The sequence below is a fragment of the Amblyomma maculatum genome, chromosome 8, assembly GCF_055883805.1.
Source record: "Amblyomma maculatum isolate TAMU_Amacu chromosome 8, ASM5588380v1, whole genome shotgun sequence".
NCBI classification, from domain to species: domain Eukaryota; kingdom Metazoa; phylum Arthropoda; class Arachnida; order Ixodida; family Ixodidae; genus Amblyomma; species Amblyomma maculatum.
The window spans coordinates 28,924,236-28,951,381 of record NC_139351.1 but is presented as its reverse complement, the minus strand read 5'-3'; the positions used below and the strand labels follow the sequence as shown (position 1 = coordinate 28,951,381).

The following is a 27,146-nucleotide window of genomic DNA, read 5'->3' as shown; positions in this document are numbered from 1 at the left end:
GGCTAACCCGGAGGAGGACATGGCCGACTACTGCTTCCAGCTGACAGAGCACCTCCTAGGGTTCGCACTTACCACACCCATGCTGAGGGAAAACTTGGACGCCAACAAGAAGCGCGGAGCGGAAGCCGTGTACGCCTCCAGCAGAAGCTACTTACGGCGCGCCTTGGAAGGGTCTTCCTGGATGGACGAGGCAACTAAACAGCGCTCTTTTGAGCGCCTCGGCGACCTTCAGGTGACGTCAGTGATGAAAATCCAATAACTACTTTCGCCATACTCTATTGCGACAAAAATTATGGGGGCCACTCAAGCTCCGGCTTTAAGGATATCAGGCCATATATAACACCGCGCTTTAACCAAGCCTTATGAACGTGCCTTCGTGGCCTATGGATAACGTGAATGCAAGGGTTATGGCAGGCTTATTTATGTCCACCTTAATTCCTTGTAGGGATGACCCAAGTTGTCAGCCGCTCCAGCCATACTTAATGTCAGGCAACCCTACTTTCAGTTAGTGCTCGGCTATAGGGGAGACAACCTCGGCCAGGGGGCGCTCCGCCGCTCTATGCGCCAGCGCCCTCCGTGGAGACCTTGGCATAATCTCCGCTCAACGCGACCGCGTCGTCTGCTCCGCGCTGCGTGCGCGCGTGAGGTTATTGCTCCTCTCCTCCTGCCGTGTTCTGGCCGCCATCGCGTTCCAAGAAAGAGGGGAAGGGGGGAAACTACAGGGATTTAATTGCGGCGCGTTTTTATCGTACTTTTACAGTAAAGGTTAACGGGCTGTTTACCGGCTCTTTTTGTTGAAGTATCTCGTACCGCTCATATCTTGCACCGCTGTTTGTCTCTGGCGGCGGCGCAGCTTCCATCGCGGAACCGAGTCGGCCTCTAACGGGTGTGTTAATCGTTGTATTCTCATACGCTATCCTGTTTCCGGAGCTTGAGCAGATAATCAAACTAGGTACTGCACAGAGTACTGTGCAACTATACGAAGACAAAAGTTTCCGTGCAGTACTGTCCCCTCTTCCATCGAAAGTCGTTGGACATTTCCTCGCTACTCGTCTCGCGGAAAGAAAACTATCGCAAAAATGGCATGCCTCGGCTTCTGGTCAGTCAACGAGGTCGTTATAAACCTCTCATCGTCAAAGGTAGATAGGTCACCGATTTCGGACACAGCAGCGAACTTCCCCTGGGTGCTGCTAACATGAATCAAAGGGTAAGGCGGTAGGTTTTGTGCTATTTTAGGGACGTCCAAAGTGCACCGAAAGCCATTTAACTGAGTAAACTGAAACTGAAAACCTGCAAAACGGCGCTGGTAGCATACTGTGTAGTCGTCACCGTGCTGAAGCGAATGGGGCATTATGGGTGGCAATGTTTCATTTTAATGACATTGTTAAGGGATTGCGTAAAACGTCTGTCCTCGAAGAGTTGAATGGGCCCCTTTCAATTGAGAAATGGAAGCTCCCCATCCGGCGCCCAGGGCACGCGTATCAAAGATTCTCCATGAGGAGACTGCATCCTTCACTCCCTTAACAGCAGGGACAGAGACATCAGGGCTACCGAATTATTCTCTCCTCTACACCTTAACACAGAAGGTGCCGCCTCGGGTCCCTCAGACTACCTGTCGCTTGGTTCTAGCCTTCGAGTAGCGAATTCGCATTCATGATCTTTTATGTCTCACAGCCTGCCGACAAGCGTTCTTTGAAAACAATGTTAGCGGCTCCACAGATAGCACCGAAACATTGAAGCTACGTTATTTTTTTTCTCATTCGAACGTTATTTTGATGTTCTTAATATCCTTTTCTTCTAAACTTTTAGCAATGTTACATATAAACACTAGTATAATGTTTCAATAAATATAGCAACATAAGTCTAAGACGTATGCAACATATATGTAACATTATTGAAAATGATAAAGCAACCGCGCACCGCCAAGTAGGCCCACCACTCGTGCTGGCGCACAACTTAAATGCTTTGCAAAGACCAGAGTACAGCAAAACTCCTTCACTCACTTGCGAACAAACAGCATCGAGTCCAGCTTTAAAATCCTTCAATGATAGGTGTCCCATTAGTGATAGTGGCGAATCGCTGCTAAGGAAAGCTTCCAAACAAAATTACAGGGCTGTGCGTGCACTGTATGGCAGCCATCACCTCAAAAATTATGTTTCATAGAAGTGATATTTAAAGAGCAGTGATGACAGTCTATCAGTTAATCATAATTTCTCGCTTTCGAAAGCACCGATAAAAAAACACGTTTCCATCCAGCCTTTTTGTCAGCCGACAGACCGAAAAAGGCAAACTGAGAAGTCACACTCGGCGGCTGCGTTTCGATGGAGGCGAAACGAAGTGGCGTCCGTGTGCTGTGCGATATCAGCGCACGTTAAAGATCCCCAGGTGGTCGAAATTACTCCGTAGCCCTCCACTACGGCCCCCCTTTCTCTCTATCCACTTTCACTCCCATCTTCATTCTTTCCCTTACGGCGCGGTTCAGGTGTCCACAGAGCAAGTGTGACAGATACTGCGCCTTTCCCTTCCTATGAACCAACCAACCAACCAAGTCACACTGGCGAAAAGCGCCGGCATTGCGCGCATCTCTCTGACGGTATACCAATACATTTCCCGCATGGAAACGCTCGGTTTGAAGCAGTAAAAACAACACTGACGAAAGCAAAACCCTAGAAGCGAAGGCATCAGAAAAGGCACCGCAAGAAGTGGGCGCAGGCAAGAAAAAAGCAGAAAATTGTGGGCGTTTAAGCATGGCTAGAGCCTAGTGATAGAGTGAAAGCTGTTAGTGTTGCTGCGAATTTTTCTGCGGACACCTGGATTTAATGTGCCGCCGTCACAACGTTCGAACTCTGTCCTATAGCAACTGGCTGCTGTTCCCCTCTACCATCTACCGAGTTATCCGTCTTCATCTTTTTCTTCTTCTTCTCCTTCTCCTTCTTTTTTCTTTTTCTTCTTCTTTTACTTCTTATGTTTCTCCTTCTTCTGATTCTTCTTCTCTTTCTTCTTCTTTCCTCCTCCAACTCCTGGCCCAGCTCTCGGTCTATACCACGTGACAGCTGCTTGGCAACGGTCACGTGGCACGGTGCCACGCCGACGGCTTGAAACCATAGAGCAGTGCAGCGTTCGCCACACAAGTATTACCGTCCGTGACGTCATCTAGCTTTTCTGCAGGAGAAGGTCGAGTTTTAATCGTCGATTACGTCATCAGTTTGAATGCTAGCGAAAAAAACAGTTTGCATACATCAACTACGGCCTCTATATATTTGAATCCTTGATTATCGCGGAATTCTCGAAAACAAGGGAAGCAGTTCTGTCATGGTGTCACTAACACAAAACAAAGGGTTAATATCGTCATTCAGACAAAAACAGACTGAAAGTAACTACCGAAGGCTTCTGAAATCATCTGAGGATCAGCCAAAGGATGATCGTGAATCATGAATGTGAGAACCTAGAAGTACCGTTTTCCGAAATTGTCCAAGCACCCACTGCACACACTGAACCCGAACCGGGTAAAGTAAGACTAAATACGCTACTCAGCACTCACTAGTCTGAATTGGGTTTGCGTGGCAGTGTATTTATAATTAAAGCCATGAACCAACTCGCACAGCAACAACTTCTATTAATACATGTCGGTAGGATAGTGAAAGGTGGTCCTTTCGGAAAGTAGTTTCTCCAATACTACTACTCCCTTTGGTAATTTTTGATACTTTGATTAATATAGCATAATTTCTCCTTGTCTAAGACCAACCTTACAGAAATAATAATCAGCCGAATTTCCGTGACCACACAATAGTCATGGCTTGATTTTCGGCGCATGCCTTGTACAGGGTCGGTTTCGATCACGGATGCATCATAATGTGCTCCGCATGACTGTTGCATTCATGCAGAGACCTTTACCACTAGCCGCATTCGACCATTTAAAACAGGCAGCAGAACTTAGTGCAAATTATCATCATCATCAGCCTGACTATACCCACTGCAGGGCGAAGGCCTCTCCCATATTTCTCCACTTAACCCGGTTCTGCGCTAGCTGTATCCACTTGACCCCTGCGAACTTCTTAATCTCATCCGCCCACCTAACTTTCTGCCGCCCCCTGCTACGCTTTCCTTCCCTTGGAATTCAGTTAATCCAGCAAATTACCGCTTTCACATAAATTCCTTCCCGTTTCTCAGTAACATTAGAAACACTACTTTGTTTACTTTTTTCCATGGTCTGCTTTCGTTTGCTCATATTGCTAGGATGAGACCTTCAAGTCGCATAAGCTGTCTCTCTATTTGAAAAATGGCTTTATAAGCAACAATGAGTAAGTAAAACGGCAATTGAACATCTGAAATTTGTTGTGCCATATTATGGACATGCGACGACCCACAGGAATCGCATCAAAAATATTATACAGGGATTGAAATTCTTTTGGCATGCTGTGATGACATTTCTTTACAAAAAAACGGAAAATGTGTTTAATGTCCGAGACAGGGATGATTATCGTTGATTCAAGGTTAAAAGACAGACCGCAAGCCGGGCACTAACTGAAAAGGCGGGAAAGGTGCTGAACTTGTGAAAAATACTTGGTCATGAAAGATCTATAGTAAATGATAATATATATATATATATATATATATATATATATATATATATATATATATATATATATATATATATATATATGTGTGTGTGTGTGTGTGTGTGTGTGTGTGTGTGTGTGTGTGTGTGTGTGTGTGTGTGTGTGTGTGTGTGTGTGTGTGTGTGTGTGTGTGTGTGTGTGTGTGTGTGTGTGTGTGTGTGTGTGTGTGTGTGTGTGTGTGTGTGTGTGTGTGTGTGTGTGTGTGTGTGTGTGTGTGTGTGTGTGTGTGTGTGTGTGTGTGTGTGTGTGTGTGTGTGTGTGTGTGTGTGTGTGTGTGTGTGTGTGTGTGTGTGTGTGTGTGTGTGTGTGTGTGTGTGTGTGTGTGTGTGTGTGTGTGTGTGTGTGTGTGTGTGTGTGTGTGAACCACTCACCATATCACGTGCCTATGCGCTTAACGCTTCAAAGTCGTAGGAGGAAAGAGATGAGCTGCATATGGACATGAGTTGCGTCCCTTAGTGGAAGGTAAACTGAGAGCGCAGTCTTTTGACGATGTGGATTGCTTTGAGGCTGTGAACTCGCGCTTGAGAGTAGTCAGACACGACACTCCATCCACCTGAAAGAGTGGCTGAAACACCTCCAAGTCCACTTCGGAACGGTTAGCATACTCGAGTAGCCAGAAAACACGTCGAGTTGCAAGCTTCTGAGAAAGGAAACACGCCCACGATGTGGTCTGTAACTGCTGTCTTCATTTTTTAGAACAGATGAATGAACCGCTGGTGTGCTGCGGTTACATGCCATGCGTAGGCTTTACTTTTCAACTTTGGCTCGGATTCCTTCGCCCCTGTGCCCAGCTGGATTGGACCGTGAGTGAGCTGGTGCCCATGGGGAAGCTGTACTCTGCCGTTCCAGCAATGGAGCAAGACTCATTTGTGACAAACTGGAAGCGGCTTGCTCAGAGCAGGAGACACGTCCGGTCGGCAATTCTGGCGGCTAACGCTCGCTACTACGCTGTAGGCGAGGACGGCAGCCTGAACTACGACCATCGCCGACTGACGGTTCCAGTGGCCCGACTGCAGCCGCCTTTGTTCGACGGACTGCAGGAGCCGAGCGTCGCCATGGCGCTCCTGGGCTCTTGGTTCGCCAGAAAGGTACAAACCATTCTACACTGTGTGCACACCTTTTCCTCAACTAAACCGAAAACATCCAGCTGCAGGTTAGGCGATGCGTGGTCGGCGATGAAGATAGTACATTTCGTCTACTTCTTCACTTCTTCTGTATTCTTTTTGGCGTCTTCTGAATCTTCTTGCTCCATTTGACCGGCTCCTTATTCTGTAAATAAACAGCTGTACCACGTGTAACCATTAGTAATGAAGTTTTAAGGCAACCGCCTTTAATGGCTCATGCTGTCGTGGACAAAATGTGTCCTGCTTTTGCGGTGGTTCTGATTGGCCGATGTGGGATGGCGTCATAGAGGTCGCGACCAATCACAGAGCACCACCACAGTATGCGCAAATGCGCGCCTTATATGGCCATATGCCAATCAATCTTCATTTACTAATAAATAATTAAAAAATATATAATAAATAATAGCCAATTAAGTAATTTATTATTTCCCTAATTCGTCACTAATCAATTGAGCAAATATACAAACACGTACTTAATGACTAAGTAACCAATCAATTATTGATTAACTAATAATACTTACTAATTACTAATTAGTGCGAGTTGCGTAGCAGAATGCGACACTCAGGCTTTCGCCTTTCACTGGTTTAGTCGCTAAAGTGCCTCGTAATTTTTTTCTCTTACACGCTATGTTTAATCAAGCCAACCCATCAGTAGTTTTTTGCGCTGCACATTCAACTATAAATCGGTGCTTCTAAGCGTGGTATCTTTGCGCCCCCTCTTGTTTTTGTGCTTTGTCCTTGCTATTAATGTTTTCCGCAGCAAAATGAAGTACGCCGGAATGCTATCTGGATGGATGGATGGACTAAACTTTAATGTCCAACAGATAAGGTGATCTACCCACCCCCCGATACGCAGGTCAAGGGGCGGGTGCCGCCGCCTCAGAGGCAGGCCGGGAGGTCTTGGGTCCCAGCGGCCTCTTCAGCCAGTTGGACTAGTAGGAGCTGGAGCTCAGGGTCCGAGCTGCGTAGCAGGGTCTCCCAGGTGTCTCTACAGCCTATATTGTTTGTCCTCCTGGGAGAATACGGGCATTCCCATATTATGTGGTCGAGGGTCCCTCTCGCCCCACAAAGATTGCACTTGTCACTCCTAGCCTCAGGGAACATGTGGTTCGCCATAACCGGGTGCGGATATGTATAAGTTTGCAGTCGCCTCCACGCCACTGCTTGTCTGCTGTTTAATTTCGGGTCTGGTGGGGGTACCAGTCTACGATCCAATCTGTAGTGCTGCGTGATCTCCCCATATTTTAGCAAGCGCTCTCCGCTTCCTCGGTCATCAAGTGGCCCTGTAGCGGCTCGGCGGTAGAGATCTCGAGCCAGCTTGTGGGCCGCCTCGTTGCCGGGGACGGCTTCGTGCGCAGGAGTCCAAATTATTTGAATTTTCCTATCCAACTTTTTCTGGCCTAGGATTCTGGCTGCTAAGGGCGAGATTCTGCCCTTGCTAAAATTTTGTATGGCAGTTTTGCTGTCACTGATGACAAACTTCGCTTCCGTTCCGACGCAAGCTAACGCGATCGCAGTTTCCTCGGCTATTTCTATGCTCCGCCCGCGCAAAGTGGCAGCTGTCACGGGATTGCTCCGGCCGCTGACGACCGTTGCTACCGTGAAACTGCCACCACCTCCCGCCGCGTCTACATAGGCCACTTCATGTTCCGAAATTTCGCCGAATCTAATTTCTAGTGCTTCGGCTCGTTTTTTCCTCCTGTCTTTGTTATATTCCGGGTGCATGTTTTTTGGCAGCGGGGGAATCACCAAATTTTGTCTGACTTCTCTAGCTACCTCCACCTTGACCGTGGGACCCCTATCCGGATTTATTCCAACTTTCGTCAAAATGACTCTTCCTGTCTTCGTGGTGCTAAGTCTCTCAATTTGAGAGGTTCGCACCGCTTCCGCAAGTTCTGCCCATGTGTTGTGTACCCCTAGAGCCATCAATCTCATTGCGATGCTGCTGGAGCAATGACGTAAATATTTGAAACCTTTCGTGTTCCTTGCCGAACAAAGCAACCAGCTATCGTCCATTTGCTCGGATGAATTTCGAGTATATTTTTTTCTTGGAGCTCATAATATTTAATGCATAATGAACCATTCCTGCTTCCTTTATTCACAATTAATGGCATTGGTCGCTTTTATAAGACCCTTCTTCCCTCTATCAGTTCCGGTTTATTACCTTTTCTGTTGTACATCTAGTGCAATGAGCAGAACAGCCCATTCTTTGCGCACAGCATCAGCATCCAACCAATAAGGCTGCGAAACTGTTGGCTTTGCATGTCGGCAAATGGATACCTACCCTCTGTGCTCGTGAGATCTCCGTCCGCTATAGCATGGGCACTTCACTTTTTTTGTTTGCTTTTTTTACTAACTGTGCTGATGTCACCATCTTCTTGTCATGCTGAAAAGGCGCGAAAAATTGTGTCACTTGTATTTATACGCAATAGCGCATTGGTCTAGTTCAGCCCAAAGCCGTCGTTATAAGCCATAATCGAGATATCGTCTACAAAATACGTCAAAATTAGGTCGGAGAAAATATGCACCTAATTTCATATCAATATGGTGACACAATCGTTCTTTGTGTAGCGTTCAGGGTTGTGTCGTACAATTTTGCTTCTCATTTAATATCTATCAGATAATCAAGCTGGTATTCTAGTTTGGCACAGGGATTCGAACAGTCGACATATACATTTGAAATAAGCGCAGGTGTCCTCTGATAAGTCAGACAGATACTGCCCCAACAACCAACTTGAACAAAAATTATCTGGCCTCGGATATATCTCTTAAGAGGAGAATGGCGAAAACCTACCCTTCCTCTCCTATCATTTGCTTCTTATCTGAGTTCGTTGCAGTGATACATATAATTATAATTGGTTTACAGGAAAGGAAAGACGCAGTATCTGTCACACTTTCTCCGGCAAGTGTATGTTTGGACGGTACGCCATCGCTCCTGTCGCGTGGCGTTCCTTGGCGCGCGTTCAAATGTGGAATTGTAGATGGCAGGAACGCTAGACAAGAACACATCTCGCGGAGTCTCGCGGAATATTACAGATCTCGTACACAGATCTCGCGCACCAATCACGCGCACGAGATTCCGTTCCATGAACCTAGGAAGGCTTTCGCCATAAAATATGTAAACATTCGCGGATTTAAAAGTGCTAAAGATGCCATACGTCTACTCTACTCATGCGATCGAAACTTGGGCGTACCCTTAACTATCATACATGCGCGCGCCCCGAACATTAATAACTTGGTCATTGAATTAGTGGGGAAAAACTAGTGGGGATTCATCTAGTGATGGAAGACTAAGAGCTTACACGAATCGTTCAGTGGTTGCAAGCATGGGCAGCCTGCAGTGAAGTATGCTGTGTTGATCCCAGTGAGAACAGAAAATACTTTTAAGGCGCTTTCATAAGGCGTTTTAACGCCACCTGCATGAGCTTACGGGGATCAGATTGCAATCTCTGTCGAAGCTTCGCATGACGTGTCAGATAACTGGGCTACATCGATAGCGCCTAGGCAAGGACATTATCTGTCGCATGCGCATCTATAACAGTGATGAATATGCTCGGTCATTTATCGCGAACCAAGCGGCTAACAGCAACATTTTTTAGGTGCGCTGCTGAACAAATGTAGCCAATGCGGGTTCCCTATACGTGAAAAAATATTAGGGTGAGGATCGAGCTACGCCTTGAGAGTAGACGTGTTAGCATCTTTAACACTGCCTGTTAATTCAGTGAATTTCCTTGCTAATGACACAGCTGTTCATTAGCATACACTAGACGCACGTTTTATACTGCTTGGTCGCCATCTTGCAAAGCATATACTAGGCTCATCTTTGCTAGAAAGAAGCAAGGTGGTTCTGTAGTGTACCGCTTACTTGCTCGTCTCACATTCTGAAAAGCCGGAGTTCCATTCCCCGTACGTTAGGAATAATTTTTATTTATTTCGTTCCTTGTACATGTTCGCGTCACAACAGCGCCAACACCGGGTTTTCTGCGACACGGGGCCCTTAAAGCTATCTCTTTGAAATCGTGGCTGTCACAGAGCGTGTCCTTCCTGTTTTAGGTGGAACCGCTGCCACTCAATACAAATGCTATAAACACGCACCAATGGTTTTGAAAGAGTTTAGAGCCGCTCTGGCTTTACCCAGAAGTAGTGGATAATAAAAAACTCCATCACCGAAGACAAACTAACTCCGAAGGAATTGAAAATCTATACTCAGTTGATGCCGCAATGCGAGAAAGCAGCAGCATTGCCAAAAGAGGACGCGTCGCGCTAGAGACAAGCTTATATGCCCGCACATCCACTGGACTGTTAATAAAGCTGTCGACACTGCAGCTGCGCTGTGCGCTAGCCAGGATTTCATGACAGGAAACCCGATATGAGGAAAGAACTGCCAGAACAAACTGTGTGACAGTTGCGAAACCTTCTCACAAAAATTAAAGAAAAGAACCTCGGACACCGCGTGACTGCCTCTGACACATTTCATTCACCAAATCCACCGCTTGACTCGCACGTAAGGGCAACTTTGGTTTGCCGACAAAGAAAAAAATGAGACATGTTTGAGGAAAGTTTTATTTGGTGAATCCTGCAACGGAGCGTAACGCTCCTAGCTAAACTGCTTCTTTTTTTTTTTTTTCTCAGTGCAAACAAGCGCATCTGCAGTTTGGTCTCCTGCTTTGGTAAGGATGCAAAGACACTTGCATCGCGATGCAAATGCAGAGCGCCTGTGTTGTGTTGTCATGTCCTTGTTTTTGCGCCATTCTTATCCCCATTCTCCATGTACCAACTAGCCCGCCAAAATGCTCTCTTGGCACTCAAAGCGGCTTTCTTGGGCTTTGCACCGGCATGAAAATTGAGATGTCTTTCAATGTCCATTTCGCTGGATTACTGTTGTCTAGGTTGCTCGGTTGTGCAAAAACTTCACAGACAAATTGCAACCAGAACACAAATTACACAATGCAGACTGGGGTATCACCAAATAAGTCGTAGACTCGCGCAGTGTTTAAGCCAAACCTTCGGTTTATTTGCGCAGGTCGCCCGATACCTGTTTCATGGCGATTGGCTTGCCTCCGAGACAGCCAGGGAAATGCATGACCGCCTCATCAATTGCTTAGAGCCTAACTTTGAGAGCGACTCGATACCTAGGTACGTATGGAATAGCTGCGATTGCTAGCGGTGACCATTGCTCAACTTTTAGTAGTTGTCCGGAAATTAAATGCGTGTTCCTGGCAGCCAATGTATCAGCTCCTGGAGCCCGCACCTATAAGGACACAGCTTTAACAATTGCGCAGAGCGCGCTAGTGGCAATGCGGCGAGAAGTTTTAGTTCTAATAGAGCATGACTGGTAGTAGGGTGAGGCTAAAGCTGAGTCCCCTTCCCGCGTCAAGAGTGCCGAATGGTGGCAGAAAAAGTTTAAGCACACTTCAATTAACCAGGAGCGAGGGAACGGCGAGATAGGATATTGCAAAGCAAGTGTCATCCACTGCGAGCCACGATGGTCCAAGGGAGGGCGACTTGGAGCGCATCATTCCCCGAAAAGCGACTTGTTTTCGGAACTGGAGACATTCGAATCCCTCTATGTGAGTGCAGTTTGCCGATTGCCACTGCCAGAAGACATGAAAGGCTGCCTTTTCCTATAACAGTATAAGAACCTTCAAGCGCTGAAGTGACGGTATCATGGTGTTATTTATTGGTCTCCTGGTTTTTTCATCTCTGGACTGCCCTTTATGCAATGGGCATCTTGGGGATATTAAACCCAGATTACCTCTGCCCGCATATACATTCTGTGTTGCAACTTTCGTCAAAAGGTCGATTGCGTACAATTTCTCTCGTCAGGAATTGTACTCTCTTGTTCTCAGTATGAAGCGTTACTCTGAGGTATGCGTGTGCTAATGGCAATTTACATATTCGGCCATAGCTAAGTGCGAATGAGATCTATGAACAGAGGTAAGCACCGACAGAAGCAGTAACTGGCAATACAAAAGCGTTAATAACGGCGGTAGCACGTGGATCCCATCAAAACAAACATTAAAAGGCGTGTCACGGCGCTCGGGCTCTAAAACTTGAAAATGTGAGCCGCTCCATTATCTTGTTCCACGCTGCGCACGGCTGCGCACAGAACATTCCATATTGTAGCCTCTCCTGCTGATGCTGTTAGATGCGCATTGAACAAAGAGTATAGCTAGATGGAAATGGAAGAATAGGCGTTGATTTTTTTACACCTGAGTTCTTTCTTTTTCTTGAAATATTAAAGCGAGTTCTTACCATTGACTACCTTGCGAAGTGCTTAGCAGAAGGGCGTGAGTTGGGCCAGTTGAATGCAATGCATTTTGGAAAATAATCAACGTACGGACAAGGACTGAAGGTTCCGCCTTGTATGTCTTGTATGTTTCTTCTCCACGTTTACCGATCTTGTGTATATATGTGTGCTTTTGTTCACAATAATAGATTAGTTGCAAAACAGCGTTTCAGTGTCCCCTCAACTCACTCCTTGTTCGTTTTGGCTGATTGTTTTCAAAAGGATGTACTTAGTAGCCTTAGAAACAATCATATTCTAGAAACATTCCTTTTTGTCTTGAACATTCACATGCTGCTGACCTTCATGACAGCTCCTCTTGCAACGAATAACAGAATGCTCAAGGTTGAGAGATTGTCTACATTTTACAGACGCATTACTTTTTTACTTTTACGCCGTGCTTTACATGCCTAAAACGGGTAGGAAGCATGCTTATGCGGTAGTGCACATATCTTTATTGCTGTAATTGTTGTACTGCTAGATGTAACATGCTCTCAAAGGGCACAACGAGGTGTCACCCAGTTACTTTAGTGCGTAAAGAGTGCTTCACAATGCGTAACCGTTGTTAGGTTTGGGTCGCGTGCGCCTGGGTAGCGTACCGCTGCCAGCAGTTATGACGTTCGTGGCTCGCGTGCTCAGCCCACCGCTAACGCCAGTTGTTACATGCGGCGCGCGGCCCCTCGGTAGCGTTGGCCTGGCGACTCCGTGGAAGGTGGACGGCTTCAACGGTCCCAGCAAAGACGAGGCGTCTTCTAACGAAACGACCTTTACTACAACATCATGAAGGACCGGGCAGAGAAGCTGACCCGGAGAGAATACAGACACGTTCACACAGCAGTTGTCTAGCGTCGCCTCCACGGCGCGTCAAAGTAGTCTCTATCTCAGCGGAGTCGGCCGCTGCTTTTTATAGGTTTTCCAGTTCACAGGGAACGGGAAAACCCTCACAGGAAATGGAGAGCCCGGCAAGTCTGGGCAAGATGGGATGACTCAATCGCAGGTGGTCCGAACGCATCTCCTCCGTCTCCTCAGACGGGCGAGGGCGGCGCACTCTCCCCCGAGCTCCGGGCTTGGCCGGCGTTGGCACACACACGCACGCACACACATTTGGCGCGTGGCAGGATCACGTCGAGACTTGCCCGCGGGAGGAAGCGTTGCGCGGCCGATAAACGGCGTCGAAATGGCCGATCCGCTCGCGGTTCTGCCGGTTGCTATGCGGTGACCGCGTCAGCTGTCCCACTTATCGGTGGAGAAACGTAACAGACTGCCCCGCCGGGGAAGGGAGATCCCGAAGGGAAGGGGACTGCATCCCCTGTCCGGAGGGATCGGGATATTGCTGCCAGCCGGGGTCGTCCGACTGCTTCTCTTGAGCCAGTCAGCCTGAAGAAGTCCTTGGCAAGTCCGGGTTTCCAAGGCACTCTGCAACTTGTCTTCAGGAGAGATTTCTGACAACCCACAACGTCACAACCACGCTGAAAACTCAACCGTTCAGCCAGCAAGCACGGCACAAACTTCACTAAGTTTTGCCAGGCTGTTTCCCTCTTATGCCCCCATCAATATTAAAGGGCAGCCCAGCAGCACTTCGAACGCGTCCACAAATGTGAAAATTGCGCTTTCAAAAACATCACTTTCAAACAAAGATAATACAATACAATATGTTCAAAATCCTATGTCAGGAAGAACACCAACTAGTGAATAAACGCTTCTTCTCACGTTATAGGCTTCGACTTAAGCCATCGGTGTCAACGTTGAGATCACCCTTTTCACTAAAGCTTCGGCTGTCCGTTTCACGGAACATTCTTACCTTCCTGTTTCCGTGCAAAGAAACGCATGAGCATAAGTTACTAGCTTTGCTAAGCAACCTATCCCTCTTCTTACGTGTGGCGCAACAGTCACGCATTTTCTCGGCACAGGCGCATTTGTGCCTTTGGGATAGTCGCACTCATTTTCGCGATAGCTTCAACTTGCTCCATTTTTTCTCGCGCCTGCTTTTCCGCCTTTTTCTACGGCAGCACTGGAACACAGGCTTTCTGCTTTCTTTTTGCAATCGTTGGAGTTTCCTCTCCTTACGATGGCAGCATTCTTTCTCGCTCCTGCCCTTTCGCGTTTTGCGTCGGCCACACTGGAATACTAGCCTTCTACTTTCTTTCTTGGCAATCTCTGACAAGCTAGCGGTCAACGTTCTAGCGGTAACCGGAGCTAGTAGGGCACCGGTGTCGTCAAAGTGGTCAAAGTGCGGCGCCGCGTCTGCATCGCGGCCAGCAGCGCAGGACTCACTTTCAGTCAAGTCCGAACGAAAACAACGGCTGACGTCAGTCCCCCTTCCAGGCATTTGCTCTGGCGGCTCGCCACTCAGGGCGTCGCCTCGTTCAGAGCTAACCGGCGCACGATCAAGCTCTTTCGACAGCTGGGGCGCTTCGGATTGCGTGAGGGCCATATGTGCCACGTCCGTGTTCGCACTGGGGTTGCTTTTCTCGTGAAGACAACCTAGCTTGGTATCGGGGCACGAACGATTCAGACTCTGCTCTGGTCGTTCACTGCCGCCTACGCAAGTCACGCTCTCTACAGCGGACGCGCATTCCTCGTCGGTCTGCCCTGGCTGATCACAACTCGCGGGCTGCGCAGTTTCCCTGATTGGCACTCCGTTTTTCTGCGTGCCCTGCTCTACGACACAGCTGATTTCGGAAACCGCAATTTTCTCATCTCCTAGCTCGTTTTCATCTCCGCCGCGCTCTACACAAGCTTCTGCTTTTAACTCGAGAGGCGTTTCAGTTACTACCAGTTCCCCACACTCATTTTATGGAACTGTATCTCCTACAGCTACTTGGATCGGCATACAGTTCACCTCGCTGGACAGCGTCCCTGCGGATTTCTCGCCGTTGGAGCCGGCGCTAACCTTCTCAGCTAGTTGCTCGACCAAGGTAACACGATGCTCTTCTGTTCGAGGATAGGTCGGCTCACTACTGCGGTTACGTTTCTCGGCCGCTTCCCTAAGCTGTGTCTCACACTCCGGTGCAAGTTCGATTTGCTCCGGAACTTCCGCACTGCCTAGCCAACCGCTTACAGCGTCTTTCAACTGATACGCCAAATCAAAGTACGACTTGTAACACTTTTTCTCGCTCTCATATCTTTTCCGAAGATCGTGAGGCGTTATCTGATATCATATCAGCAATGACTCTTTTAGTTCATCATAATTTTTCAAACTGTCGCCAACCAATCGCTTGATTTCTTCCGACGCTTTAGCGGAGAGAAGAGCTACCAACATCTGCGCCCAACTATCTCGCTCGAAACGTTTATTTCTACAGACACTCTCAAAGTCTGTCAAATACTCTGCCATATCCTCGGCGATGAGGAACGGTGGTGGACCGTCTCGCGATATTGAACCGTTACAATGAATGGCATTAAAAGCTTTAATCTTTTCCACGCTCATTCCATGTGCTGAAATCTCCAGCTGCATCAGTTTCCTTACGCGGGCGTCCTCTTTCTCGTGACGTTCCCTACGCTCACGATCCTCTTTCTCGTGACGTTCTCTACGTTCACGAATCTCTTTCTCGTGACGTTCACGTTCCTCTTTCTCGAGACGTTCACGTTCCTCTTTCTCGTGACGTTCGTCAATGATCTCAAGGCATTCCAAAAGCTCGTCATCTTCAGCTTACAACGCAAGAATAGCCTTTAACACTTCTGGTTTTCTGAGTTTGTCTGACAAATTCAGACCCAGCTCCTCCGCAAGCTCCAGCAATTTCGGTTTGCGCAACGACTTCAAATCCAAACCCATGGCTGTTCCGAGTGCTGCCTTCTCTACTGCCCACTATTGCCTTGCTGCAATTAACCCAGCAACAACGACAACACAATTACCAGCTCTGTTCTCTACTTAACAAAAGCCTGGCAAAACTCAGTAGAAGAAAGTCCCACACTCACCAAACCTCGCAGCCAAGAATCCAACGCTGTCGTTCCGCTGCAGACAACCAGTCATCACACAGGGCTCGTTGCACTGCTCCCGCCTTTCCGCTGAGCTGCTTGTTGCACGGGTCACGCCTCGGACATCTCCGCTCTTCCCACCAGATGTTGCACCTCGGTCAGGCCGGGCTCGTTTCACCGACCACGGTCACTGCTTGGTCGTCCTCGTCTCTCCGCTGTTCACCAGTTGTTGGACGACGGTATCGCCTGGCTCGTCCCTCCGACCACGGTTATGGCTTGGTCGTCATCCCACCGACCACGGTTACGGCTTGGTCGTCGTCGTCCCACCGCTGTTCACCAATTGTTAGGTTTAGGTCACGTGCGCCTGGGTAGCGTACCGCTGCAAGCAGTTATGACGTTCGTGGCTCGCGTGCTCAGCCTACCGCTAACGCCAGTTGTTACATACGGCGCGCGGCCCCTCGGTAGCGTTGGCCTGGCGGCTCCGTGGACGGCGGACGGCTTCAACGGTCCCAGCAAAGACGAGGCGTCTTCTAACGAAACAACCTTTACTACAACATCATGAAGGACCGGGCAGAGAAGCTGACCCGGAGAGAATACAGACACGTTCACACAGCAGTTGTCTAGCGTCGTCTCCACAGCGCGTCAAAGTTGTCTCTATCGCAGCAGAGTCGGCCGCTGCTTTTTATAGGTTTTCCAGTTCACAGGGAAAAGGAAAACCCTCACAGGAAATGGAGAGCCCGGCAAGTCTGGGCAAGATGGGATGACTCAATCGCAGGTGGTCCGAACGCATCTCCTCCACCTCCTGCAGACGGGCGAGGGCGGCGCACTCTCTCACGAGCTCCAGGCTTGACGGCGTTTGCACACACACACACGCACACACATTTGGCGCGTGGCAGGATCACGTTGATACTTGCCCGCGGTAGGAAGCGTTGCGCGGCCGATGAACGGCGTCCAAATGGCCGATCCGCTCGCGGTTCTGCCTGTTGCTATGCGGTGGCCGCGTCAGCTGTCGCACTTGTCGGTGGAGCAACGTAACACCGTCTCAAGATGTCCTGCGTCGCCAGATTTCCAGGCGTTGCCAACTCGGTCTTTGCTATTAGGATTGGAGAGTGAGATCAGTATTCAGAATAACACAAGCCCCAAATTTTGAGTTTGACACGCTGCTCCTATGCCACGCACGCATGTTCGTACTGCGTAATTAACGTGGGAATTTATACCTGTGTCGCTTATGGCCGCTTGGGCAACATACCACATGGTACTCTTCGTGAACATGTCCATGTGCATGCCTTTGACAAATGGTGGCGAGAAGGAGACAGCGACAAGGGCAATTATATCTGTCATATAGCAAGTTAAAATATGCCACACTGATGCCTCGCCGCTGTGACGTAGTGAATAGGGCGCTCGATTACTGTGCGCAAGGAGGCGGGATCGAATCCCGGGCGCGGCGTCCGCTTTTCGATGGAGGCGAAGCGAAAGGCGCCCGCGTGCTTTGCGATGGCAGTGCATGTTAGCCGCAGGCGGTCGACGTTTCCGGAACCCTCCACCAACCCAATCAAGTGCGCGCGCGTTTTATATTTTAGGCCTACCTGCGTTAAACCTCTGCAATTCCTTTTATTCCATTGTCAGGTCTTCTTCGAAAGCAGCTAAGGGTCAGGTCATGACCAAATCCGAGTAATATAAAGTTTTATTACGAAAGAAGGATGGGGAGGGGGTTACATTGGACCATGGTAGACTTGAGTTGTCACTTTAAAGATATCACACGACAGTGTGACTACCATGTGAGGCTCTAGCTCATTGGGAACCCTCGTTCTCCTAAAAGCATATATTTATTTATGTATTTATTCAATACTGCAACCGGGTACAGATCTAAGCAGGGTAGGTTGAAAGGTAAGAAAAATGTAACATAAACAATGTCAATAAGCATTAAATTTTGGCAAAAGGCAATAAAGAATCATTGCCATCGGTTACAGTGTGATACAGAAAAATGAAAACTGAAATATGTGTGTACGTGCGGAATTCAGCGTTAGTGAGTTAGGATGATGCTGTTGAACGGGTCTCGACTTTGATGGTGAAAGATAGGGTGAATGGGCAATTGCTGTATCATGATTGCAAGCAAGAACGGTAATTGCAAACGAAAATGTTTCCTGTTTTTGATAAAACACTGAATGCCATTAGCCCGCATTGTCATACGGAGAAAACTTGAATTGAATGCATCTTATAGTTTTCTCTGTATCTTTTCGGGCAGGTCTATTGCGTGTAGTAAACCATGCATATTCATGTTTTATCTGATTAGTGGCTTGCAAGCGAGTGATCTAACGCAAGCGAGTGAATCTCAAAGCTTATGTCTTAAAAAGCGGAGTTTGAGAGTTTCATGCACGCATAATCCCAACTGTCTTCATTTATGCCTCTATGATCTCGCATATGCGCACCAGCATACATTAGCAAGCTGCCATGTCATCAAGAATACCACCAGAAAAAGATATAAACCAGTCAATTAAACACTCTGCGCTAACGTGCCAGTGTGACCAAGGGATATAGTTTGCCTCACCCGGGATCAGTTCCTATTTTACACTCCATAATGCGCCTGCAAACGACGTCCTCCAACCCGCCTACCAATCGTGCACACCCTCCTCACCTGCCAACTTCCGCCTGTCAGAGGCTTGCTCACGTAATTTCTCGCGCACACCACCGCTTACTACCACAAAGTTGATACATTTTTCAATGAATAGGATCCTCAGCGCCACCGCGTTAAATCCATAATTCGGAAGCGCCTTTTTCTTTTTTTATTTTTGGATGCTCCTTTAAGGAGGCTTTTCATGTTTTCATCGCAAATAAATATTTTTTCTGCCTAAATAATATCTTCAGATGTATGTAAATACTGCTAAGTATTTACATACTGTACTAATACTGTACTAATGGGCGACTTCAATGCCAAGGTAGGGAAAAAACAGGCAGGAGACAAGGCAGTAGGTGACTATGGCATTGGTTCTAGGAATAGCAGGGGGGAGTTACTAGTTGAGTTTGCAGAGCGCAATAACTTACGAATCATGAATACCTTCTTCAGCAAACGGAAGAACCGGAAATGGACATGGAAAAGTCCTAACGAAGAGACTAAAAATGAAATCGACTTCATAATGTGTTCAACCCCCGCCATTATGCAAGATGTAGCGGTAATCGGGAAAGTGCGATGCAGTGACCATAGGATGGTGAGGTCCCGAATTAGCCTAAATCTGAAGAAGGAACGCAACAGATTAGTAAGAAAGAAACCCATCAACGAATTAGCGGTGAGGGGGAGGGCAGAAGAGTTCAGGATCTCGCTACAGAACAGGCATTCAGCTCTAACTGAGGATGGCGACATTACCCTAGAGGCAAGGAACAATAATTTCAGAGATATCATTACTGAGTGCTGTTACGACCGTGCATCATCCGCACTTGCGCGCTCTATTGTTCGCCTGTGGGCATGGATAAGTGCTGTGGATATGTGCTGTTGGTACAAGGGCGCTAAGTGAGCCTGTTTCCAGGAATCCTTTTGTGTAAGCCTGTTTTGCTTTGTGGACACCCTGCAAATGCCAAATTGACCCTGTCAAGAGAACGTCTAGAAAAACACAAAGAAATGTCCCCCTGCGGGAAATAGCCGGAAGTGCTTTGGTTCAATTGTTCACCCTTCCCGTCGAGAAGCCCTATCGTCCAGTGAGGAATGCCTACTGTCCAAAGGAGACGACAGAGTGACACGTCCGCTGACGTGCAGGACAAGAAAGGAGCATGACGCATGCGGCCATTAAATGATTTCCCGGGAATGCAGGAAAGATTTGCAATTGTCGAAAAGGGACAATGCTGGGAGCAGTATGTGGCGCGCACGTGCTTGGGTTTCTGAGAAGGAAATCCACTTGCCGGAACCAGCCTATCGTTTCTTTGCTGAAGAATAGAAATGTACCTCCTCTCTTCGCCGTTTCCAAGCTTTTCCCGCCAACAAGTGACCAGGCCCAACGAAACAATGCCGGGCCAGTCAGTGCTTCAGACCATCAGTGCAGTGATGTGTTCGATTGGATGCCGATATCTGAGGGGCGTGCCCTGGATTTGGTTGGTCAGCATCTTCAGAGAGGGGCTGGACATAGGGGGTTTTAAGGACGCTGCAGAGCACGAAATGTCGCTCTGAGCCCTGGGTAAACGGCGCATCCAGATGCTTCTCGCTATGAACTCTTTACGCTTGCCATTTTGTTAATATACCCTTCTTTTTCATGTAAATAATCATGTAAATAAGTTTTCTCAAAGTGCCATTAAACCTGCTTGTACATATTTCACCAACTTCGAAGATTCAATCCTTCTTCAACCCGGAGTCTCCGCACGCTACCAAGTGAAGGCCGGGTCGACATAGCCCCAGCGTCACGACCGTGAGCGGTAGAAGTCGGCGGTAGGAGAGTTAGAGAGGATACCGGTAAGCTGTCTAAAGAGACGAAAGATTTGATTAAGAAACGCCAGAGTATAAAAGCTTCCAATCCAACACACCAGATCGAATTGGCTGAGGTATCAAAGCTAATCAATAAGCGCAAGGTGGCCGATATCAGGAAATATAACATGGAGAAAATTGAGCGTAGTGGTGTCACGTAGTGGTGACGAGGTCGACGACACAATTGAAGGGTCGATGATTGCACTAAAGAAACTGTTTATTTGGGCTGACTTGCGCCCGCAAAAGAACTAAGCAAATCGGCGGCGGCGATAGAAACAAACGTGCTCGTCGATCGTCGAACAAAGAATGCCCGTCACACTCGGCAACGCTCAATTTAAAGTCTGCACAGAACAATCTAGATAACGTCGCAAACAGCTACCAGCACGGGCTGGAACATTGTGGAAAGACACCCGAGTGGCCGGAACCTTCGAGACAGATCTCGGTGCATCTTTCGCTACAACCAAAACTGATAAAGGCGTGACTTGCGACATCGAGCATTAACAAACAAAGATTACGGAACTGATACGCGGTCCAGAATCAGAGTGATAAGCCTGTATGCCGGCGGCTGTTAAAAAACAACAAATACTGTTTGAAGGTTTCGCGGCATTACTCCCCCCTTAAAAAAAACATCGCCTCGATGTTCCAAAACAAAGAAACTTAAACATAAACACTGCAAAGTTTAAACACCACAGATTCTTTAACGCGCGTAATATGGCTTCAGTCGTACAACATGTACAATTTCTGGGCGTGCGCGTCGCCGTTGTGATGCTGACGTTCCGTCGGGAATGACTTCATAGTCCAGTGGTCCGACGCGGCGAAGGATTTTGTATGGCCCAAAGTATCGACGCAACAACTTTTCACTTAATCCGCGACGGCGAATTGGTGTCCAAACCCACACTTGGTCTCCTGGATTGTACTCTGCATGGCGTCGTCGTAAATTGTATCGTCGACTGTCGGTGCGCTGTTGGTCTTTAATACGCAGCCGTGCGAGTCGTCGGGCTTCCTCTGCACGCTGCAGGTAGGCGGCGACGTCAAGGTTGTCTTCGCTGGTTACGTGCGGCAGCATTGCGTCGAGCGTCGTCGTGGGCTCCCTGCCGTACACAAGCTTAAACGGGGTCGCGGGTACATCGTCCCGATGGAGTAATCAGGTTGCCACCTGCGGTGCGAATCAGCGGGCCATCCCAAGCGGTTGTAACTTTCTTGAGATGGGAGGCTAATGGTCCACTGATGACTGAATAGTCAGCTCCGGTGTCTACAAGGGCAGTGACTCTGCGACCGTCGATATCAACTTCAAGGTCACTTGTTCGCGTCCTCGCATTGCACGTATTGCACGTGGGCCTTAGTGTCCGATCTCGGCTCCGTCGTTTCTTCAGGTCATGGCCGGGGCATACCGTTGTTACTTCGCTGGGCGGCGGTGTCTGCTTGCACTCTGGTCGTGTTGTCGGCGATGTCGTCGTGTGGAGCGGCGATGAAATGGTTGCGTCGTCGTTAGTGGTCGTCGGCGGCGGAGGATTTTCTTTTCGCCGTTGAGCAACCTTACCTCCAAAGGTTGCTGCCTTTAGTTTCCCCTACGGGGGCTTAGGGACCTTCCGCGCACACTACCATCATAGTTACGTCCTGGCGACGCAAAGCGGGCCCTGTACGGCGATGGAGACCTGAATCGACGGCTTGGTGGCGCAATCTCACCGCTACGCAGATAGTTGTCGATTTCTTGCGGTCGTTCACCTGGGCGTGGTCGTGGAGCGTCGACTGCAAATCCGCGGAGACCGATTCGTCGGTACGGGCAGTGCCGCAGAATGTGGCCGGCCTCACCGCAGTGGAAGCATAATGGGCGGTTGTTCGCTGTCCTCCATGCGTCGCACTTCCTGGGGCTTGTTCGTCGTTGGTAGGCTTGGCGGGCGGGAGCCAAGGGGCGGTTTTCAGGAACAGGCCGGTAGCGGCGAGGGCTCGGAAAATCATCACGTCGGGGCGGAGGGCGACGTAATGCACCAGCGTAGTTCATCGCTGTTGCCTCTTGTGCTGGAAGAGTCGCAGCCGTCGCTTCAGGAACGCCCAGCGCCTGCTGGACTTCTTCACGGACGACGTCCGCGAGCGTCGCCACCTGGGGTTGTTGCGATGATGGCTGCATTCTGCGGAGCTCTTCTCGCACGATCTCCCGGATGAGGTCACGAAGGTTCTCTCCGCTTGCAGATTCTGGCTGAAGTGGCCGCTCGTAGTGGCGCATCCGGGCGTACAACGTCTTCTCGATGGCAGACGCTTCCGTTTCAAATTCCGCCACTGTTTTCGGCGGATTTCGGACAAGATTTCCAAAAAGCGATTCTTTGACGCCTCGCATTAAAAGTTTGACTCTTTCACCTTCAGTCATGTTAGGGTCGGCGCGGCGAAAGAGGCGCTTCATCTCCTCAACGTACGCCAGGACAGACTCGTTAGGAAGTTGCAGTCTTGACTGAAGGAGGGCCTGGGCTCTTTCCTTTCGGACGATGCTTGAAAAGGCAGTCAGAAACGCTTCCTTGAAAGTCTCCCAATCCTTCATAGCTGCCTCATGATTTTCGAACCAAACTCGGGCATGTCCTTGAAGAACAAAGTAGACCTGCCTGAATTTCGCAGCGTCGTTCCAGCCATTGAATTCTGCCACACGGTCGAAAAGGTCCATCCAGTCTCCAGCATCTTCATCCGGTCGTCCATGGAAGCAGGGGGGCTCACGGGGTTGGACGAAAACAACCGGTGCTGTAGGCTGGGCCATTGCAAGCGTCGATGCCTTCCGAGATCGAATGGGGTCAGGCAGCAGACCGTGTTCGGGTTGTAGGCCTTGAAGTCGGCGGCTGGCTCGGTGACCTGTAGGCTGGTCTTCCAGGGCGACAGGAACACGGCTTGGGTCTTCGGTTGAAGGATCAAAGGCAGCACCTCCACCAGATGTCACGTAGTGGTGACGAGGTCGACGACACAATTGAAGGGTCGATGATTGCACTAAAGAAACTGTTTATTTGGGCTGACTTGCGCCCGCAAAAGAACTAAGCAAATCGGCGGCGGCGATAGAAACAAACGTGCTCGTCGATCGTCGAACAAAGAATGCCCGTCACACTCGGCAACGCTCAATTTAAAGTCTGCACAGAACAATCTAGATAACGTCGCAAACAGCTACCAGCACGGGCTGGAACATTGTGGAAAGACACCCGAGTGGCCGGAACCTTCGAGACAGATCTCGGTGCATCTTTCGCTACAACCAAAACTGATAAAGGCGTGACTTGCGACATCGAGCATTAACAAACAAAGATTACGGAACTGATACGCGGTCCAGAATCAGAGTGATAAGCCTGTATGCCGGCGGCTGTTAAAAAACAACAAATACTGTTTGAAGGTTTCGCGGCAATGCTGTAAAGAACGGGGGAAGCCTTAAAGCTCTAAAGAAGAAATTGGGCATAGGCAAAAACCAGATGTATGCGATAAGGGACAAGGCGGGCAACGTCATCACTAATATGGAAAAGATAGTCAAAGTAGCCGAGGAGTTCTATCCAGATCTCTACAGTAGCCAAAGTAGTCAGGACCGTAATGAGATTGGCGGTAGAGAAAAACAGTCAGACGTTCCACCAGTGACGAAGGACGAGGTCAAGTAAGCACTAGAAACTATGAAAAGGGGGAAAACAGCTGGAGAGGATCAGATAACTGCAGATTTTCTGAAGGACGGGGGGGATATCGTGCTAGAAAAACTGGCCACCCTGTATACGCATTGCCTGGTGTCATCGACGGTACCGGAAGCATGGTAGAATGCAAACATTATCCTCATTCACAAGAAAGGGGGCTCTAAGGACCTTAAAAATTACAGACCAATCAGCTTACTGTCTGTTACGTATAAGGTATTTACTAAGGTAATCGCTAATAGAATCAGGACAACCTTAGACTGCAATCAAGCAAAGGATCAAGCAGGATTTCGGAAACGGTACTCTACAATCGATCATATCCATACCATCAATCAGGTGATAGAAAAATGCTCGGAATATAACCAGCCCTTATACATAGCATTCATTGATTACGAAAAAGCATTTGACTCAGTTGAAACCTCGGTGGTGATGCAGGCATTTGAAATCAGGGGGTAGACGAGCCGTACGTGAAAGTGCTGGAAGATATATAGTGGCTGCACAGCAACCATAGTTCTGCATAAATAAAAATAATAAAATTCCCATAAAGAAAGGTGTTAGGCAAGGAGACACAATCTCCCCGGTACTATTGACAGCTTGTTTAGAGGAAGTATTCAGAGACTTGGAATGGGAGCAGTTAGGGATAAGGGTAGATGGAGAATACCTCAGTAATCTGCGATTTGCTGATGACATTGCCTTGCTAAGCAACTCGGGGGATGAACTGCAAATAATGATTGATGACCTAGACAGGAAAAGTAGAAAGGTGGGCTTGAAAATCAATATGCAGAAGACTAAGGTAATGTTCAACAGCCTCGGGAAGGAACAGCAGTTTACATTAGGTAGCGAAATACTGGAAGTAGTAGGTGAATATGTCTACTTAGGACAGGTAGTAACTGCAGATCAGGACCAGGAAAAGGAAATAACAAGAAGAATAAGATTGGGATGGAGCGCATTTGGCAAGCACTCGGCGATTATGACTAGCAGCTTACCGGTATCGCTCAGGAGGAAAGTATACAACAGTTGCATGTTGCCTGTACTCACCTATGGGGCTGAAACGTGGAGGCTAACCAAGAGAGTTCTACTTAAGTTGAGGACAACCCAGAGGGCTATGGAACAAAAAATGGTAGGGGTAACATTAAGAGATAGAGAGCGTGCAGAGTGGGTCAGAGAAATAACTCAAGTTATCGACATTCTAGTAGAAATTAAGAATAAGAAATGGACATGGGCAGGACATGTAGTGCGAAGAGAGGATAACCGATGGTCGCCTAGGGTAACAAACTGGATTCCAAGGGAAGGAAAGCGTAGCAGGGGGCGGCAGAAAGTTAGGTGGGCGGATGTGATTAAGAAGTTCGCAGGGGTCAAGTGGATGCAGCTAGCACAGAACCGGGTTATGTGGAGAAATATGGGAGAGGCCTTCGCCCTGCAGTGGGTATAATCAGGCTGATGATGATGATGATGACTGCTAAGTATCATGACTGTGGAAATTACCAACAATGATAAGCCGCGAAATATGGAATGAACGGCCAAAGGATCGACAGATTATTTTATATTGTCATGGGTTGTTTGGGACAACCAGAGAAGACAGCCGGGAAGACCAGTGCATCCTGAACCAGCGGCTTGGCAAGAACAGGAGCGGGAAATCAGATAACTTGCTTATCCATTCTCGCTGTCCAACCTGGCTTACTCTTAGCCGCAATGTTATTTTGGCTTCAGAAAATAAAGCCTTACAGCGTAGGACGCTCAGATTTGTATCCAACAAAAGACCAGTGCTAGTTTTAACTTTCTGAAATCGTGAGCTTCGCAATGGGTGCAAACGGTTAGACTTTTCAGTTTAACCACGTAGTAAGCTTAGCAGTAGGCCTGGTGCTTACCACTGAATGCATGTTTATGCCTCTGTCTTAAGCAAGGTAGCAGCAATGATCGGTCTCAATAGGCGACTGAAAGCATTTATTTCCATGTAGTAGAACCTCTACTAAGGCGGGCGATAATTCGAGCGCAAAGCGGCAAAGCACTTAAAGGCGCCTTCCAACCAATGCAGTACACCTACATATTTTCGTGTCTCAGACGCCTCAAATATTAGGCACGGCTTCTCAGCTGTCTAACACCTGCAAAGGGATTGGCAGCGACGGTAGGTTTGCACCTTCGGTTGAAGGAACTCATCCGAGTGGTTTTTATAACTTTGAGTTTGAAATGTCTCTCACTGCAGAACAATCCTGATTCGCGCTCTTACAGCGATGCCGTTGCTTCTGTCGCCCTACTGGAGCCGATGCGTCATGCGTTTCTCGCTACCAATACTTCTGTCCCGGGCGTGACGAGTGCTGAGGTGCGGTTGCCAGGACTCGCCATGCTGCAGGGTGAGCAGATATTCTATACGGCGCTCTGTTTCACCCTCTGCGGCAGACAAGCGGCCACGGGTCCAGGACGGACCGTCAGCGGCGAACGCCTCTGCAACGTTCCTCTGATGCACAGCGCGAGCTTCGCCGCCGCCTTCAAGTGTCCCCAGGGATCGCCCATGAACTCAGATTTGAAGTGCAACTTCTGGTGAAAGGTGGACATATCCGTGCTCACAGTGCGAGTGTTTTCGTCTTGTAACTGTCTAGAGTTTGCAATCACTGAATTTGGAATTTCAATGCTTCTAGTTCTGTCCGCATTGCAGGCTTCTAGATTTTTGTTTTCTCCAAGGTAAGCCGGGCTTGATTTTCGAAATCTCTGTTTTGATTTTTTAACTAATATTATGTATTTTACTGCAATTAGTAATTAACAATGATTTCAAAATATGTATAACTCCTGAAGGCAAAGTGGGATAAACAATGTTTCAATCGCCTGTGGTATTGTACAAAACTTCGTCGTTTCTGTTCAGAAAATGCATCTAAGAACAAGAAACAAAATCATGGTATTCAGTTTGGCCTAGATGCAGTGCGAAGAATATTTCTCCGGGGCAAAAAAAAAGGAAGCAAGATGGTGAAGTCAGTACGAGTAATATTCAGGGTGGCAAAAATAGTAGAGAAGAGATTATAGTTTTGCGGTGTGGTTCGTACAGGGAAAATGTGGTAAGAGATGTAGATTGTGAATGCCACATGCTGATGTAGAAATGTAGACATTCGATTCTGTGTTAGCGTT

At 48.2% G+C, this 27,146-nt stretch overlaps 1 protein-coding gene across 1 annotated transcript; it reads left to right on the top strand.

Moving 5' to 3' along the window:
* On the top strand, window positions 1-26,571 carry LOC146180819 (neprilysin-1-like). The gene is made up of 4 exons (XM_084577829.1): window positions 1-232; window positions 5,411-5,707; window positions 10,767-10,879; window positions 26,259-26,571. Exons 1-4 carry the CDS (start codon window positions 20-22, stop codon window positions 26,569-26,571), a joined length of 936 nt encoding a protein of 311 aa, XP_084433955.1. The 5' UTR covers window positions 1-19.
* The last annotated feature ends 575 nt before the right edge of the window (window positions 26,572-27,146 follow it).

What these genes read in the sequence shown, in the direction of transcription:
- LOC146180819 (XM_084577829.1), top strand. Translation starts at nt 20, where the DNA reads ATGGCCGACTACTGCTTCCAGCTGACAGAGCACCTCCTAGGGTTCGCA. An exon ending in AGCGCCTCGGCGACCTTCAG is followed by an intron (nt 233 to 5,410) that starts GTGACGTCAGTG and finishes CCCTGTGCCCAG; the next exon opens with CTGGATTGGACCGTGAGTGA. An exon ending in GCTCTTGGTTCGCCAGAAAG is followed by an intron (nt 5,708 to 10,766) that starts GTACAAACCATT and finishes TTATTTGCGCAG; the next exon opens with GTCGCCCGATACCTGTTTCA.